The sequence below is a fragment of the Oenanthe melanoleuca genome, chromosome Z (assembly GCF_029582105.1).
Source record: "Oenanthe melanoleuca isolate GR-GAL-2019-014 chromosome Z, OMel1.0, whole genome shotgun sequence".
NCBI lineage: Eukaryota > Metazoa > Chordata > Aves > Passeriformes > Muscicapidae > Oenanthe > Oenanthe melanoleuca.
The window spans coordinates 27,363,779-27,383,192 of record NC_079362.1 but is presented as its reverse complement, the minus strand read 5'-3'; the positions used below and the strand labels follow the sequence as shown (position 1 = coordinate 27,383,192).

Sequence of the window (19,414 nt, the reverse complement as noted above, 5' to 3'; positions counted from 1 at the left end):
CAAAACAGACCAACATGCCCTCAGAGGAGTCAAGTACAGCTCTTTGAAGAGTTCTTTCCACATGTCCTGTAAAAATTCATCAGAGATTGGCTTTCAGCTGTAGGCTTTTGATAACTTTTAAATTCAGTTTCCATCTAAAGCTGCCACAATTACAGCACCCCTGGCTACCTGAGTAAAAACGTTTATCACACCCTTGGAGTGTGACATGTGAGCCAATTTCCTGCACTCAATCAGTCTCATCCAGGAGAATAGTGTGGGAAACTGTGTTAAAAGCTTTGCTGAAGTCTAAGTGAAGTCCACTGCTCTCCCTGTGTCAATAGAACATATTATGTTGTGGAAAGTGATTAGTTTAGTCTGTCATGGTTTATCCTTGGTAAGTTCATTATGGCTTTTCCCAATCATCTACTTCATTTGGTTTGTAGTGGTTTCCAGGAGGACTCATTCTGTCACTTGCCATGGGAAAAAAGTAAGACCATTGTGCTTTCAGCTTCCTGAGTCCTCTTTTGGTCTCCTGTGGTATGATGTTTTTGTCTTTTCTAGTCATCAGGGATATCCCCTGATCTCTGTGCCTTTCAAATATTATAGACAGTCTCCTTACAAAATTTTCTTAGCCCTTTAGGTTGTGGATTTATGTATTTATGGACAAAAAATGGTATTGAGAAATCTGCCTTGCCACTGTTGTTAGTGACTAGCTTCCCTGCACTCCTTAAGCAGTGGTCTTGTGTCTTTCCTTCTGCTTACTGCTCACAAATACTGAAGAACCTTTTCTTCTTGGTATTTTTTGCCAACTTTAGTCCTAGTTGATATTTAGCTTTGCTGACTGCAAATCTGCATTCCTCTAGCAAGGTGCTTGTAGTGGTTGTCTACCTTTCCATAACCAGTAGGTTGCATTTTCTGCTTTTAAGCCAGGGAAGTCTTTTGTTTAGATTTCTTCCTTTCCCTTTGTAAAGAATAGACCATTCTTGTGCTCTCAGAAGGCACTTTCAAGTAACTCCCAGCACTCATAAGCTCCTTTGACTTTCATGGATGCTTCCAATGAAATATCTCACAGCTAGGCTCTTGGCATATTAACGATTTCTCCTCTAATATGTAAGGTCTTCACTCTACTACTGATCTTCAGTTTTCTAAGCAGGACCTCCATAATGTTGGCTTACTATATCCAAGGTGTCATTGGTAGTTAGGCTACCAGTGTAAGTCAAATAAATCTTCTTGGTTTGCAAGCATTAAATGTAGCAATGTGCTACTCCTAGTCAGCATGTCCAACATCTGCAGGAAGAAAGAGTCCTTAAGACATTCCAGAAACCTGATGGATGGCATGTGCACAGTTGTTTTTGGTTTTTTTTCCAACAAATGTGTGGGTAATTGAAGCCACCCATGAAGACTGGGCTCTGTTGCCCCAAGACTTCAATGAGCAGGCACAGTAAGGATTTGTTGGCTTCATCATCCTCCTTAGTGATGACCCCTCTAATCATGGTCCTTAGGCATTAGTTACATAAAACTGGTATGAGCTCCACAGCTCTGCCCTGCATGCAAATATCTCTATCACATAAAGTACAACTCCACCTCCTCTTCTTCCTTTCTTATCTTTCTGAAAATATTTGTAGCCTTCCACTGTGGTCTCCTCATCTTGTGAGTTTTCCCGCCACGTTTCTGTAATTCTTCTGGCATCCCTCACACTGGGCACAAGGCTCTAGCTCCTCCTGCTTGTTGGCCATATTGCATGCATTGGTATACATGCACTTGAGATGGCTGACCTTGGACTTCATGCCTTCAGAAAGGGTTGGGAAGCATTTCCTAATGCTCTGGTAGTGGCACTCATCCACTATGTTTCTTATGGATGTACAAGTGTCAGTTGTGGACCCCAACCTCCAAGTTTATTTGAAGCATGATTCAGTAAGTCAGAGCCAGACAATTCAGCTTCTAGCAAAAGCCTCCACTGATGTTCTTGCAAACATGGTGGGAGGGCCAAAGTCACTGTTCTTCCTGATGCAGTCCCATACAGCCCCAGAGAGCTTTGTAGGCAGAACAGCCCTGCGAGTCAGTATTTGCAGAAGAACCACCGCTAATTTTAGTGGTATAAGACTTTTTAAAGAGAATCCATCCCTTGCAAAATTAATCCATCTGACATTTGGCCACAAGCCTCTGTGTGGGAGCCATTCAGAGTAGTTCCAAATGTTTAGATCTGTGCAAGCACCCTTAAAAGACTACCTTGCTCATATATTTTGCCAAGCACTTGTCTGTCTATTAACCTGGAAGAGTGCCATACTCCTAAAATTCATTTTGTTGCAAGTAGTACAAAAAGACAAATAACTTGTCTTATGGCATCCTTAGATATCAAAGATTGAAATTAAGATAGTAAGTGCAGTCTGTTCAAATGTTGTTTATGTTCTATCTTCTCACGTGAGCAAGATGCTAGTTTGCTTCTCATCCATTCCTTGCAAACTTATCCTCTTAAATACTTTTAAAGGTGCTAAATGAGAGACACCTTGTTGCCAGTGAGATTAAGGGAAATGAGCACATTTGCTTTGTTTGGAGGCTGGATGGGGGGGACAGCAACACAAGATAGAAATTAGCAGAATCAACCAACCCCAGCCTGCTGTCAAATACCCTATTTCTGACATGTGGCAGCACCACTAGCTTCAGGGGGAACTACACGAGAATTGCACTGCCCTCCCAGCATTCCCTTCTCATGATAGTGATAAATTGGAGCTCTGAAGCTAATTTGTAAAATATTTTGTTATAAATAACATACAGAGAAATTTCTAAACTATTTCAATACTAACAGCATCTAATGCTTAGTACTGTCTCCTAAAACAGGAGGCAAGAAAAAAAAACCCAAACAGCATCTTACTAAGGTCCAAGACATCTACCACATCAAAGGGAGAGTTTCACCATCAAGCTGTACGACTGATTTTCCCTACTACTAGATGCCAGCAATGCTCAGTTCTCCCTATAGGCACCAGGGGGAAAAAGAATATTTGCACAGAATTTTGCCTCCTCACCATGCCTGTTGATTCTCATGAACTGCAAAAGAAATAAGGACAATTTGTTAAGCAGTTCAGTTCTGCACTGATTATGGCATGTAACACATGTGACACATCTGTCACTCCGTCGCTGGATGAGTGTGTACTGAAACTACTGTTCCAAAAGGACACTCTGTGGGATGAATAATTACTAAGTTTGTGCAATTTCCAGAACACAAAGTGCCTTCTTTCCCTGGACCAGAAACACAGTGCCCACTTCTTTGTTCTGAGAAATCACTTCAGTTTTCAATAATGGTCTACTCATTTGCTGGTGATATTTCCCAGTGCAACAGCACCAAGCATTGTACCAATTTCTCATTAGAGGAAAGTAACCCTTCAAAAGAAAGCAGCTGTTTCTGGCCATTGCTCAGTCAGCTGTGTGTCTTAAACAATTATTTTTCCTAGGCTCTACTGCTAAGAATACAAAACGTTGAGGCTACTGTATGCATTAAAATTGTAAAAGTACATTTGCTGAGTCTGCCATTTGTCCCCTGAAATACGAAATAAAATAACATTTCCCTGGACAGGCTCAGGGTTTTTTCCAACTCATATTCTACAAACTGAACTCATTTATATACTAAATTTGTGGGGGTTTTAAATGAATTTGCACTGTACCTCTGTGCCTTACTGTTCTGATGCCAGAAGGAAGGAAAGAGGACGCCTTACCCTAGTTACCTATAGTGGTCTGCAGAGGGATGGAGTTCCATCCTGGGGTCCTGTATTTCTGCATCCAGTAGCACTGATGGCCACCACTGATTTCTATGGGAGTAAAACCATTTCACTGATATCAGGCCAAATTCTCCTAAAAAAAACTTTGGGGTTAGAGGTGGCACATCATGTCCCTCCTGTGGACTCTATAAGGTGTAGGTATTTTTTCTGGGATGGGTGTTAAACCATAGGGAATGTGATGAAAATATCTCCCTTAACCAGATGCAGCGGAGCAGGTTACAGCAGAACATTTCATTTTCTCTCTCATTTCACCGGTTCCCTTTTATGGTCTGGACTGGTCAACCTCTTTCACCTGTTTATAGCATGAAGAGGTTTCAAGAAAGGGAGATTTTGCTCCTACTCTGATACATAGACTAGGCAATACCAAAGGTTTGACAAATTATACAATGAACTGGCAAAATATCCTTGGAGGAAAAAGAATGGTCTGTTTCACACGAAATAAAATTTTATATTTGAACATAAATTTAACCATTTCCATGCAGAGTTGAAAATATTTCCAGTTGATAGGAAAGAATATATATTTTTAAAATTTTTTCCATTTTGGTTTTTGTCAGGTGCCTGAACCTTAAGTCAGTTATTTGTACATCTCTCCTCTGAGCTCTGCTCTTAGCTCAGCCACTGAATTCAAGCACAACAATAAATGCTAGTTATATTTAACCCAGCCACAAAATATCTCTGAGGAAATACTTTTAGATCTATTAATATCTCTTCTAAAGTACACATTTAGCTTATGATAAGCAGCCATAATCTCAAATGTAAAACAAGTCAATCATTTAAGATAGCTTTCTACTAATTCAGGAAATATTAATGAATGATGGCATTGCAGCACTGGCAGGAGCACAATACTTACTGAAGTGCAAAACAGGTACCCTATCAATATCTATATGAGATTTCATCATTAGCTAGATTTCAGCTTTAAGAACAAAAAGCCAAATTCTGATTCAGTAATATTGGATACAACTGGTACAAAAGAGCTTGTTCCTTATCCTATTCAGTCAACACTAGCATTTTTAGGCTTTTATACCTCTATTTGAAATGTCATGTATTCTGGGTATCACATTGGGTTTGTTCCTTACCTTTCCCACCCCACTCCCATTTTAAAGCTCACAGACTTGATAAATCCAGAACCTCCTGACAAATAATTTTATGTGCTCATCTGACATAAGGTTTGAGTCATCTGGACCCATTCCCTCCTGCCTCAGCTAGTCTATTGAACACCAATCACAGGACAGTGACTTTGCACTTTGTTTGCTTTGATCCAATTATCTAGTACAAAGCTCCAGTTACCATTGTCAGGGCTGACAACACTGTGCTGTCTAAGCAATGAAGCCACGGGGGCTCGTAGCACGAATCTAACTGTTTCCTGTTCTCTGACACCAGATGCAGTAAATTACATTTACTCCCAGATCCCTGAACTCCCAACCCTCTATTCACGAACAGCAGAGCCAGTTCCTGGGTGGGACGGATCAAGCAGAGTAGCTGGTAAGTCTCAAGGAACAAAGTATTATAATACCAGTCCAGTAGCCATGAACTCTTTTTGTTATATTACTTTAATGATTCTGGTGTCCCGATATCATTTAAATGCCAGGAAATGCTGCTTGATTTTGTAAATAAGTCAAGGCTTTTTGAACTGCAGTGAGTACTCTCAAAACAAGGTAGCTGAACTACATATGAGTACCGTAGGAAATGTCCTTTTTTTTTTTTTTTTTTTTTTTTTTTTTTAGCATGGAAACATTTGGTTCTTACCATCTCTGCTGGTACAAATACATAGTATTAGGCCAAGGTTTCGTGTCCTCTTTTGTACCCAAGCAACTCCAGACAGGCACTCACAAGACCACACACATTCTTCAAATATTTATGCTGTTTATACTTCTTTGTATGTTGTTCTTTCCTCTTGGAAAAAGGTAGGCTTGTTTTGTGCTTGGAGTCATACAGACAATTTTCTAACACTTATTTTTCAAATTGGGTGTGTGTCTTAAATGTAAGAACAAGACTGTTAGAAGCTGTACATTTTTATTGTTTTCAATATCCTTGTTTCTAAACAATGTACTCCCTCTCTCAACACCAACTAAGAGATGTCCCAAGGAAAGGGATAAAAGCTGGCTTACTTAAGAAATGGATTAACCAGCATAGTAAAACAATGTCTGCAGCTAAGGCATGGTACACAGCTATAAAATGTGTAATTTTTTCCATAAGTTCTGTTGCAAGCCATTCCAAAATCTTTCCTTCCACCAGTGCTTACCCTGATATGTCTTTAAAGAAAGCTTTTCTGTGTGTTTTGTGCAATTTTGTTGACAACAAGAAAGTAATAATTTCTTTCATTTTTTGGATGACTCAGAAGCCTTGTTAATGTATCCTTGATAATGTTAATGTCCTTGATAAATGTATCATGTGTGTGCAATAAGTGTTCTTAAAGGTGAGCTTTAGCCATCCTTCTTAAAACAGGCTATAAGTCTAAGTAGTGGGATTTTTTTAAAGAAGAGGCTCGGAATCCACAAAAGAGGCAGAATCTAGATCATTCTGTTGGCACATTGGGATCTTGTCCTGAAGCACTGCATCATGTTTCTCTGTAATTAAAGCCTGTGCAGAAAACACATACTTGTGAATACTAGCTGTCATCTTCAAGTACTGCTTTCAGTTTCAACTCTATTGTAAGGTAATTTTGTATCCTATTAGTAGATCACATTTTGCAGTAAATATGCTTTGGTTAAATAAAGACATTTTAGCATCAGTGTTAGTTCATTTTGCAACTACTTTGACAAGCTGGGCTGCTAGGTTTTCTCACAGACAACAAATATAATGCACAGAGGCTGATAAGCAAGGTTCTGTTATTCACTTCTCTCATGGCAGTGCCTTTTACTAGTGAACAACTTTCTAAGAAATTCACATATGTTTATGCATTTACTTAGCCAAGTAGCTTTAATGTGGTACCTGGGTTGGTCATAAACCACACATGTTGTGCCAATACTAGAAACACTGCAGTAAAATCACAATAGAAGACATGAAAATAAAACTTTGACAGTCAAAAGCCTAAGCAAATTATCCAGAGTTGAAATATAAAAGGATCACATCTGTTAACTTTCTAGGACAGCATCCTCCAAGAAGTGCTAGAATTTTTTGCCTGAAGTGTCCCTAATAGACAAGACATTGCTACGTAACAGTACTCCACACCATAGATAAAAAGATGTATCTTGCAACTTTTCTTAGATATAGAACCATAGAATTTTAGGGTTGGGTTGGGAAGGACCAACCCATCTAGCTCCCACTTCTCTGCCATGGGCACGATGCCATTCAGTAGATCAGGTTGCTTAGGGCACCATTCAGCCTGACCTTGAAAACTTGCAAGGGGCATCCACAGCTTCTCTGGACAACCTGTTCCATGCCTCACCACTCTCTGAGTATTTAAACCTGCCCTCTTTCAGTTTAAAACCATTGTCCTTTGTTCTGTCTCTATCTGCCCTTATAAAGTCCCTCTCTCTCATTTTTATAAGCCTCTTAATGGTATTGGAAGGCTGCAATAAGGTCTCCACAAAGTCTTCTGTTCTCCATGTTGGACAATCCCAGCCATCTCCATCTGTCTTCATCAGAGAGGTGCTCCATCCCTCTGACCATCCTCATGGCTCTCCTCTGAATCTGCTCCAAAAATGTTAATATATTTCTTGTGCTGAAGATCCAAGACCTGGATGCAGTACTCCAGGTGTACAGAGTAAGGGCAGAGTAGAGGGGGATAATCACCTCCCTCAAGTTGCTGGCCACATTTCTTTTGATACGGCCCAGGATAAAACTGGGCTGCAAGTGCACACTGTTGCCTCATATCCAACTTTTCATCATGAGAACCCCCAAGTCCTTCTCCTCAGGGCTGGTCTCAATGACTTCTTCTCCCAGCCTGTCATCCTGTTTGGAATTGCCCCAATCCAGGTGCAGCTCCTTGCACTTGCACTCACTGAACTTCATAAGATTCTCATGGGGCCACTCCTCTGGTTTATCCAGGTTCCCCTGAATGGCATCCCTTTCTTTTGTAGCTGCATTGCTCAGCTTTGTGCCATCTGCAGGTTTGCTGAAGGTGCCCTGAATCTCACAGTCCGCATCATTCATTAAGATACTGAAGAGCACCAGTCCCAAGAGAGATCCCTGAGGAAATCCAGTCATCACTGGCATTCACCTGAGCACAGAGCCATTGGCCACAACTCTCTGGCTCCAGCCAGCCAGCCAATTCCTTTTCTACCAAATAGTCCATCAATCGAATCTGTGTCTCTCCAATTTGGAGATAAGGATGTCATGGGGGAGTATATCAAAGGTTTTACAGAAGAGATAGATGTCATCTGGATAGATGATGTCTGTTACTCTTCCCTTGGTGACCATTGCCATTATTCCACCACAGAAGACCCCCAGATTAGTCAGGCTCGATTTTCCATTAGTAAAGCCATGATGGCTGCCTCAGATTACCTCCTTATCTTTTATGTGCCTTAGCATATCACCCAGGACAATCTGTTCCATGATCTTCCTAGGCACAAAGTGAATCTCACTGGTCTGTAGTTTCCCAGTTCTTCCTTTCTACGCTTTTAAAAAATGTGGGCAGTGTTTCCCTTTTTCCTGTCAGTGGGGACTTCACTTGACTGCCATGACTTTTCAAATATGATGAAGATAAGCTTGGCAACAACATAGAATTAAAGAATCATTGACTAGTTTGGTTTGGAAGGGAACTTAAAGATCATCTAATTCCCTCAATCCGTCTGTTAGGGGCAGGGATACTTTCCAAGAGACCAGGTTGCTCAGAGCTCCATCCAGCCTGGCCTTGAATATCAGCCATTCCCTCAGAACCCTGGGATGCATGTCATCCAGTCCCATGGACTTGTGGCTATTCAGCTTCATCAGGTGATCCCAAATATGTTCTTCACTTCCACTGGGAGGGTCTTCACTTTCCTCACACCCACCCAGAGGATCAGGTACTTCAGAGAATTGGGAAGCCTGACTCCAGTGAAGACCGAGGCAAAAGATCTCGTTTGGTACCTCAGCCTCCTCTGTATCAGTCATCACCAGTTCTCCCTTCTTGTTTGCAGGGAGATATGGGGAGGTAGATTCTTCTTGGCCTTTTTTCCTAACCCGCGTACTTAAGGAATTCCTTCTTATTACTTCTCACATTCCTTGCCAAGTCCTATTCCAGCTTTGCCTTGGCTTTCTTGACCACTGACATTAAACCTCATTCCTGTACTCTCCTCAGACCACTGTCCCTGCTTCCAGTAGATGTTTCTTCCTTACTCCTTGGTTTGAGAAGGTAACTTGAACTCAGCCATGCTGGTAATTTCCTGCACGCTGGGATGGAGAGCTCTTGCAGGCTAAGGGCTCGTAGTGCCCTCTCTTTTGAGTTGTGGTGCTCAGGACAAATCAGGAACATCAGAGATGATTTTCTGAATGTGCTGTTGCTGCCTCATGGTTCATTCAGCTTAGCTTCAGTTCAGAAACCTGCTAGTTTTAGGATCTTCACCATAGGCATCCAGCCTCCCTTTTTACCTTTGTAATGTTGAAATTTATTGAACAATATCTGCCTGAGCAGCCCTGGTGAGTTCAAGCATGTTCAGAGCCCACTCGCCCAAGCCGTAGTTACCAAGCAAATAAACAAAATTCTACGTCATTTCTTCTTCCCCCCTCAAGAAACTGCACCTAGAAAGTTCTAGAGTGTTAGTGCTGGTACCTGCATCTCGTTGTTCAATTATCACCATAAATTGGATTAAAAGCTTCAGAGCAGAGGCTCTAGGATAAGACATAAAGGGCACATGCACACCAGTTCCTGGGTGGACAGCCCTGAACAAGGGATCCCTGCTGGCTGCTCTCTGAGCTTCAATATGGTGCTGTCTGCCACGTTTCTCAGAGCAATTGCTTTGTAGCTTACTTGCTACCAGCCCTGGCAACAGTTTGTTCTTTATTTACAGCCTTAATTTCCTATTTCCAGCTGTGCCAGCTGCCTTGCAGTCTCCAGCTGCACACCTCAGAGCAGAGCTCATCTCTCAGCCTTGTAGCTCCCTCCTGGCTGCCCAGGCTGCTCTGGGATGGCCAGGTGTGAAAACGCCAGCACAGGAGGGAGATCAAAAAACTGTAAGCCCTACCTTACTGTGGAAATGGGCATCCTGTGCCCAGGGTCATGATAGCCATGGACACAACTAGTCCACAAACCTCCTGAGGCAGTGGTAAAACACAGTCCTTAGGAACAGTCCACTAGTTTGCAGTGGCCAGGGTGGGAATGGTGCTTCTGCAGCCCACACTAGCCTTCAGTAAAGCATCACTCTCAGAGGTAGCAATGCTCCTTCACCCACCAGCATCTCTGTCCCCTGCCCCATGCAGGTGTTTGTGTGGTGTTGTACTTGACCTAGCCAGTCCTGCTGGGGCTGGACAAGGTCTGAGCAGACATATGCAGCTCATAGATAGATAGACGGCCATACCAAATCATTTTTCCCACCACTTCTAGGGGACAAAGGAGACCACGTCATGGAGAACAGCATGGACCTGCTCACCAGCACATTCATTTTCTGTCAAGCCCTATAGGCAGCATAATGATGCATGTCACAATAAATTTCCTATTGATGACAAAATACTTTGCTATAAGGTTACAGGAAAAGTAGTTCTACTCTGTGTGAATTAAAAGACTGAGGAAATATGTGAAAGTAATGCAATTTTTTATATTATTTTTTTAAATACAAACATACCAAGGTACATTGATTCTTTGAGCAAGGATGTTCTGTATTCTCTTGAAAGTAAATCAGGAAAAAAAAGCAAACATTCCAATTTGTGTTATCCCTAGGTAAGATAAATCATGATTATATCATTGAGGTTCGTTGATGAAAGTGATCATTGTAATTTTCACAAACACTTGTCACTGCCTGTGGTAATTTGTAATTAAGTGTCTGTGGATGTCTGTCCAGGAGCCAAAATGTCTTCATATGCATACAAGGAATGCTTAAACAAATGAGACTTTGGAAAGTCTGAGATACCTTTGCACATTTTTTCTTTGAAAAGCTGTCTACTGATATGTCATCATATCTCAGAGTGGGTGTTGGAGCAGAGTAGACTTCTTGTCTATTCCAACTGTGTGGTCTACACTTTTCATCTCATTACTACATCCTTAACTACTAGAAAACCTTTGCTATTCTAAAGCAACAGCCCTCACACATGTTTTTACCTGTTGTTTCATGACTCTTTGAAAATCGGTTCATTATTACTTTTTTCTTCAACTTTCATAGTGGTGCTTAATGCTTAATTCATGTAAACAAGGGAGCACTTCTTGGCTATTTTGTACATTCTCTTAACCTGGAAGCAGAGGTCACCATTGATGTCTTGGTGTGGAAGCTGAGAGCTGCCCTGCCACACACTGTGGGAGAACTATTTCTGTGTGATTTTGTTTTCCCACATGTAGAACAGAGATAAACAATATTTCTTCACCCCTCTAAAATGTTTTTTCTGCTACGCATGGAAGAGTTAAGCAAGGACAAGAATTGATAAGTTAATGGTCTGGGTGTTGCAGTGAACAAAACTTGCTAACAACTAACTGGCAGTTTGATGGCAGAAAAGAGAGTAGAAGGGTTCTCTCTGAATTTTGAGGCAAGTTCAGAATGGAAAGTTAGAGGGAAACCTGCATGCTATCACCCCCTTGCCTGAATTACACCTAACCTCTTGGTGCTCCTAGTTGACCAGAGACAGCTCCACGTGGTGTGAGCTGGAAGAGTACGTCCTGTTTGCTGCAGATACACCCAACCTCCTAAAAAACCTACATAAAAAGCCATAGTGTAATAGTGTCCACAGCGTTGCATCCCACCTCTAACTTAGAACACTTAGCCCTTTAGAAACAGGAAGTAGGAAAAAGGGTTTTCTTTGTCTGTTTGGCAATTAACCATTCACTGGCTTTTTTTGTTGTAACATGCACTTCCTCTCTTGTTTTCATTCAAGCTTTGTGCACCATGGAAATTAATGTGGAGAAAGACAAACAGACAGGAGAGACCAAGATTGTCTCTGCTTCACCTGTTGGCCCAGATGAGGCCCATCAAAGAGGATTCAAAGTCTATGATGATGGTTCCAAGGTAGTCTATGAGGTTCACTCTGGTGGCACAGTGGTAGAAAATGGAGTACATAAATTAAGCTCAAAGGACGTAGATGAACTTATGCAAAAAGCTGGACAATCAAGTGTAAAAGGAGGGTATGAAACAATGACTGTGTCAGACAAAAACGTGGTAGCCGATGGAAACCTTAGCCATATGAAGGAGCAAATGCTCTTCAAGGAGGCAAAGCTGGAAATGGTACACAAATCCAGCAAAGGACGTGCTGTGAACCCTCAGCCACAAGACAAACCCTGTGGTGGTGAAACCCCAGAGGCCAGTGCAGATCAGCCGGTGACAATGATATTTATGGGCTACCAGAACATCGATGACGAAGAGGAGACAAAGAAAGTGCTGGGCTACGATGAGACCATCAAGGCAGAGCTTGTGCTGATCGATGAAGACGACGAGAAGTCACTGCGGGAAAAGACAGTGACTGATGTTTCCACCATGGATGGGAACGCTGCTGAGCTGGTCTCTGGCAGGCCGCTGTCGGACACGACAGAGCCCTCCTCTCCCGAGGGAAAGGAAGAGAGCCTGCCCTTGGAAGCTGCCCCAGGTACACAAAAGAAAAAGCGCTGTCAATGCTGTATTGTCATGTGAACACCTCCTCCTTCCCTGCTCCAGGCAGCTCCTGCTCCATCACTTACCTAGACCTCACTGTACTTCTAACTGCAATACTGTGAACTGGAAGTGAATGCCTCCATTGCCTTGCAGTTGGGTTGCTTTCCTTTGTAGTTCTTCAGGAAGAGGAACGCATGGTTATTTTCCCATCAGGCATACTGTTTGATGTTGGGGAGGGGTTGGGGGTTTTTGGCTTTTTTTTTCTTTGTGTTGTTGGTGTTGGTGTTTTGTTTTGTTTCATTTTTTTTCCTTAAGACTACAGAGTGAGAGATAAATGAGAAATGGAACATATGTTTTCATATTTATTTGCTTTATACATATATATTTTATATATAATGAAAACACTTTTTATGTTTTCTTTTTAAGTATCTGGCAGGCTTGATCAGATTCCTAGAATTTGAGTGGGAGTCTGAGTTTCACAGCCACCAGATATGAGAGCCTTAAAAAATGTTACTTTTTTTTTAAGAAAAATCACATTAAGCATTATTTTATAGATCATATTTTTTATTTCTTGGGGGAAGGTTCAGATCACTTTACTGTTTTGATTTGCTAAAACTCAGAGCCTTTCCCAAAAAAATTGCATAATTTTGATTTTTAATAACTTTCCAGTTTAGTTTGCAGTGTCAGAAAAACCCATTAGCCATTTCTGCTTATTGGTGATACCAGAAGTGGACCTTAATTATTCTTTCTAGAAAATGTATGAATGATCATTTTGCCTTATATAAATCTTCCAGATTACAGTATTGTATATGCACTTCACCTCCCCAAATTACAGTTGAAATTGACGTGAAAAAGATGCAGCTGTCACACCAACAGAAATGAAGTCACTCATCAGAGTTTATTTCAGTAACTCTGCCAATGTTTATACATGAAGTTTTCCTGCTGAACTCCAGTAGAAGAGGGATACTGCTTTCTATTTCCCTAGAATATAAATGAACTTTTCTGACAGTCTGACCCTGTTCCTACTGGATTCAGTGGTGAAATTCTCAGTGCTGGTAATGGGGGCAGGGCCAGAGTTTTCTTTTGTAGTTCTCATGGAAGTGTAATTTCTCACAGAGTGTACCTTCAGTGCACCTACATAATGACAAGCAATTGGGTCTGATGCTGCCCTGCTTGTCCAGGTGAAACTCCTGTGGAAGCCCACTGGAGTTTTGTTAGATTGGAGAGATCCTCTAGCCGCAAGACTAATATTTTCAAAAACTGCTGGTGGTTTTGGATGCTTTGTTTTCTAATGTTTTCTAAAAGACGCCTGATTTCCAGTGCATTTTTCTTCATTTGACCTCTGAAAATCAGGCCTCTTAACAACAACTAAAGACGAAAATGCAAAAATGTAAAGGCATCCAAAATCAATAGGTCTTTCTTTTTTCTTGTTCCTTGATTCTTCTAAATGAGAAAGCAGCTAGCTTTTTCATGGTGAGTTATTATAAACCTGATTCTTATATCACACTGGTTTGGCTTAAGTTTAACTTCACTCACTATAGTGGAGTCACTCTGGAATTACAACTACACGACTGAGATTAAAAATCAGGTTTTATATATTCTGATAGTGTGAACATGTACTGAAGATTATTTTAAAGTATCTTTTAAACTATCAGACTTCAAATATCAATAACAGCAACTGAAAAAAACAGAAAAAAAAAAGAAAAAAAAAAAAGAAAACAACAAATGCCTCTTTTCACTCTGAGGTGGTTCCTATGACATTTCTGTTCTTTCTTGGATGGTGCTTTTACTGCATTAATTGTTAGTCCAGAGCATCTGATTAAAAACAGTTCTTGCTCTGTACTCTTTTCTTTCTGTGCCAGAAAAAATGACACTTGTTCAGTGGTGATAATATGAGGCACACTGAAAACCTACGCATACAAAAAAACAGCAAGAAGTAATTACCATGTTAGGTCACTCAGCTGTCACTGTGGAACTGGCCAATGAAACTTCTCATCACTGCCCAGGTGACTGTCAGACAAAAAAAAAAAAACAAGCAAGTAGCAAAAAAAGCAAGAGTAGTAAGAGACAGTCTCACCTCTGACACCTGCAGAAGTTTTGCTGATCTCCATACTGGCAGCAGTGGCAGAAATGAACAGATTTCCACACGCTCCCTTTGCCTCCCCTGGGGGCTTTTGGTTGGGAGAAGGACCAAACTCACCCAGAGAAGCTCTGCACATCATTCTTTGACTCAGGCTTAGGTGGTTAAGATTTATCACAGAGAGGAAAGGCCACAGAGCCTCATATTGCAACAAAAGGTCTGGTGGCTGTTCATTAGAAACTAGCAGCCTGTGTGTGTTTTATTGGCTGAGTTGTGTGGGTTTGGATTTTTTTTTTTTCCTGGTTGGTAGTGGTGATTGGGTGGTTTTTTCTTGCCTCTCCTCCCCTCCTTTTCCCTTTCTCTCTTTTACAAGAAATGCTAAGCATTTACAAATCTAAACAAGACCCTAAGTTTCAAGCCCAATATGGCAGGTGAGGCTGTCCCTAGGCATGTTCAGGAGCCCTGCAACGCAAAGGGTGCAGCCCCTTCTGTCTTATATCTCCCTGTGGAGGATGTGGGACCCTGGCTCGCTCTGCAGTAGTTCTGTCACTCGGGGCCTGCTCACCTCACCAGTAACACTTGGAAACAAATCTCCCAGCCAACTCCTGCCGGCATGGCCAGTCATCTTGTTGCTCACCACCTTTTCCTCTCTGGGTGTGATGCCACCTTCACAGCCACCCTGGCCTCATGGTGTTTTCACAGCCTAACCTTTTTCCCTCTGCCACTCCTGTCCCCATAGGGACATTTTTTTTCAAGACCTCCTTCTTGGGAAATTTGATGTATCATAATAACCTTACCCATTCTGTCCCTGCATCATTTGAGCCATGTGCTCCCCTGTCAGACGACCTTCTGGTTCAGCACCAACTCAGCATTTTGGGGATGACTCCCTTAGCAGCCAGCTTTGGGAGATGCTTGCTGACGCTGGGACCAGAACGTGTCTGAGACCACGGCACCATCGGAGGGACAGCACAGTGGAGAGATGGTGGCACACCACAGTCCAGAGGTGGCCCTTTAGTGGTTAGAAGTAGAGCACAAGCCTTAAACCTTAAACCTCTCAAATACCTACTGTTCAGTACTTGTAGCTGACATTGAGTGCCTAGGAAGGCCAGTCGTTTTCATGTGTTCACATTCACTCCATGGTTAACAGGCCTCGGTCCAGGAAAGCTCAAGGTTCTCCTGCACAACGTTGGTCTTTACAGCTCAAAGGAAGTTCCCCATCTGAGGGCAGGAAAAACATGAAATAGGGGCTGATGGGTCTGAAATCACAGGGCCTTAGCTGAAACATGCTTAACTCCAATCATTCTCCTCCACAAGGGCAGCAGCCATGCCTGGACATTGCCTTGTCCCTTCTCGCCATTCTCCTGCAGCCAAGTTATGGGGAATTCAGATTAGCCCAGCTGATGAATGTAAACTGGTTTTCCTGGGATGGTCTGGGCTTTGAAAGGGTTGGTTTTCCCCTTACTCTTGGATAGGACACTGCCTGTGAAAATCCATGCACAATCAGGCACGAGGGAAGCGGACTGCTCTGTGGTCAACAGAGAGATATTTTTGTAAGGGGCATTATGGGATGGTTTTTTTTGTATTGTTTTAGGCAAAATCCCTGTCTGTTTACCTTATGCCATCACATGTACATTTTCAGTTTCAGCATGAGGGGATACAAAAAAGTAGAGTCAGAAACTGGTTCAGTAATAGCATTTTGCCACAACAAGCTGCTCGCCTTAACTTTTGTAAGAAAAACAAAGAAAAACCTCTTTTCAGTGTATTTTTTTCCTAGACTGGGAAAAAAGTAACCTAGGAAACTTTTTTATATTTTGTATTTTCTAAGTTTCTATAAACCCACTCTCCATGTCGTCCCTTGTTTGCATTCAGGGACCATTTCTTTTGCAAACCACTGCATTATACTTCCTTTTTCCCTTTTTTTCTTTTATTTTTTTAAACAGAAAAAAAATACAAATCAAAAAACCACAGCATTATGATTAGTGGCTAGGCAATCTCTTTCAATTAGTAGAATATCAATACAGAAAGAAAAGAATTACAGGGTTGTTTTCTTTTTTTTTTTAATTTCTTGTGGCTGATGTACTGTATGGTATATGTTTACAGAACTCCTCTGGTCTGCCTTTGTGATGTTATCTAAATGAATGACAAAGTAGGTATGATGTGCCATTTGACAGTTTGCCTTAGCACTCTTGGGTTTCCTTCTTCTTTTTTGTACCTTTTATTTTCTTCTTTTTTTTTTCCAAAAAGTGCAGGCTGTATTCCAAAGCTGTATAAACACAACATTATCTTTCAATCCCCAGCAAGAGAAGTGTGCACAAGCCCTTCTCCGAGACGCGTACCTCTACCAGTGAGTGAGGTGTGAGACTTCAGTCCTGCAAACAAAAACATGTATGCCTAATACTGCTGTATGTAGGCCTGTTCCAGTCAGCAGGACTGCTCACAGGAAGAACATTGTAGGCATCTGCAACATCAGGGCATGAATGACCAACACAGTAGTTTGGGTGTTCCTTATGTACCCGTGTAGATTTTACGCACTGCTGAGTTCGCCTAAGGTGGTGTAACCCAAAAGGCTAACTCTAAGCATTGTACTTCTACTGACAACAACACAAAATGAAATAATGCTTAGCATCTGGCAGGATCAGGTCCTGAGTCAGCACTGCTACCATCCGTGAGCAAACACTCAGAGGGACTTCCCTGACAGCAAATATATTAGTCCCCTGCCACTGTATCTAAGTTCACTACTGATTCTTCACGTCTGAAATTATTAAGATACCACAGACTGATCTGAACAGAAAGATAGCATAGAGAGTTGCTAGAGGAATAAAAGGTGTTCTACCTTTTAATTTAGTCAAACATCCAAATGGCATACTTGGAAAGTAAGCGGGGATATAGTAGAAAATGTAGTATTTTACATTTGTGTATTTTTTTAAGGAATAAATATTTTTGTAATGAGATACAAACCCTAGATGGGTATTGAGTTTTGGAATATCATCCTTCCCATGACATTGAGTCTTTCAATTTTTTCATATGTTTATGACAATGCCCAAATTCTTGGGATCTTTTGTAGACCTAACCACATTTTTTTCCAGGAAGAGGGATCACAACACTTTTTAAAGAGTCAAGTTAGAAGAATAGAATCCAATATAACTGCTATAGACACAGCTAAATAATTAAACATGTTTCACAGAAAAAGGTGGACCTACACCTTCTATAGCTAGACAAATTTCTTTACCTGGAAAGCCAATAGGCAATAGTAGGCAATAGCTAACTACTTTCAGCAGAGTGGTATGGTTAATAGGGGTAACACATGTTTTCTCATATTTTATTCAACATTAGATTTCAAAGTGAAAGAGATGATGCCACTGGAAAGAGTTGAACAAAATATTTTACACAAAGTAGAGGATTTTCCCACATACTGAGGCATGGATTCTTTATTTTTTCTAAATTCAGTAAGTTTCAAACAGTTCTTGCTGTCTGTTGAAAAGTTTAGGATTTGCTCAGATTGTGTTTCTTGACCCTTCTGAGCAGCAAGAGTAAACCTTAGTTCTGAGCTTAATAGTTGCAGACTATGACAATATCCAACAGAAATATAGACTGTAATTTTTGTATTAAAAGAGTAAATTCTATAAAATGGCTGAATTTATTCAGTTTAGAATATAAATGGATTGTCACCTAGTCCAAAGAGAATATAAATCCAACTTGTAATATAAACTTCTATTAACTTAGTTTGTAAATAGTGACAAGGGTGCATGAAGTTCTTTAAAATGTCCCACTTGTATTTAAAATTAAACAATTATAAAACTGAGCCTTTTTCCTTGTGAATTCAAAGAGTCTTGCAAAATCGATAGCTTTTTACCTGTGATGGTTCCACTCAGGCTGTTCAGTGGATTAGGAATAGGCTACTTCTTTTAAGGGCAAACTTGTGAAGAATTCCAAGCCCCTTTCTTCAGTTTGCTGAAGCTTCTCTTACTTTGCAGGGTTTTGCTGCTATTGTATTTCAAAGCTTTCCTGCAACTGTTTCCCAAATTCATCTCAAAGGTGGATTTAGGGGTTTGTTCTAAGAATTAATCTACTCCAGAATTTGGATTAAAAAAACCCCTTAATTAATGTTTTAGAATTAGCTAAGTAATTCAGTTTCACTAGTTTTGGTATATTTATACACTTTTAAGTTGCACTGGTATGCTAGTGACTTGCACCAAAATTTAGACCTTGCATATCTATTCATCAGATCTGTAAGACCTAAAGATTTGCCCACGAGCATAAAATCAAGCACCCTTTTTAATGGAATGACCCAGACAAGTAAAATTTAAGCACATGCACATATGTGTATAGGCTCTGGTCTTTAAGCAATATGCTACAGGCAAGGCTTATGCTGCTTTAACTGTGTCTTCTCATTAGTTTAATTAGAATTTTAAATGGTGTTGTGAAACTGGTGCACTTTTCTGCAGAGGGATTTACAGCATGGTTTCCTTGCTGACTGTGTTTGAGGAGACAAACACCCTCCAAGAACTCTCAAAATCACACTGCCTGGAGATGCAGGGGGTAGAGGGGTAAACTTTATACCTCCACACAAACACAACAGAAAAGGCAGTGTAACTTTTATTTCCAAATTTTGCACTCTGCACACCTCTGCCTCAGACTCTGCCTGTCCCCTGTCTCTGTGCTTGTTCTCATTCTAGACACTATTGTTCAAATTATCCCTTTTTCTTCATCCCTCTGCTTCCCTTTTTCTGGTCTCCTAGAAAAAAAAAAAGAGGTGGAAGAAAGGGAAGACCACACTTATAAAACTCACCCTAAGCCTTCTGGTGTCAATCCTAAATTATGTTATCTTGTCCTCACTATTTTGACATTTTCCTGCATTTTCCTAGATTCTTTAGACATATTTGATATTAAAGGAGCACTCTCCCTCTCTATTCATCTGGCATCTCGTATGTGTT

General features: G+C 41.0%; 1 protein-coding gene across 3 annotated transcripts in view; it reads left to right on the top strand.

Annotated features, from left to right (window-relative positions):
* The window catches only part of PALM2AKAP2 (PALM2 and AKAP2 fusion), a 265,867-nt gene that overhangs the window by 113,675 nt on the left and 132,778 nt on the right, over positions 1-19,414 (top strand). Inside the window, exons 6-7 of one of the 3 annotated variants that reach the window (XM_056513035.1) lie at positions 5,133-5,234; positions 11,691-12,395. The exons of 1 other annotated variant lie outside the window; for it this stretch is intronic. In XM_056513035.1, the coding sequence (XP_056369010.1) occupies positions 5,133-5,234; positions 11,691-12,395 (807 nt within the window). The remainder of the gene's footprint in view (positions 1-5,132; positions 5,235-11,690; positions 12,396-19,414) is intronic. One more of the 3 variants, XM_056513036.1, reaches the window with a different exon arrangement.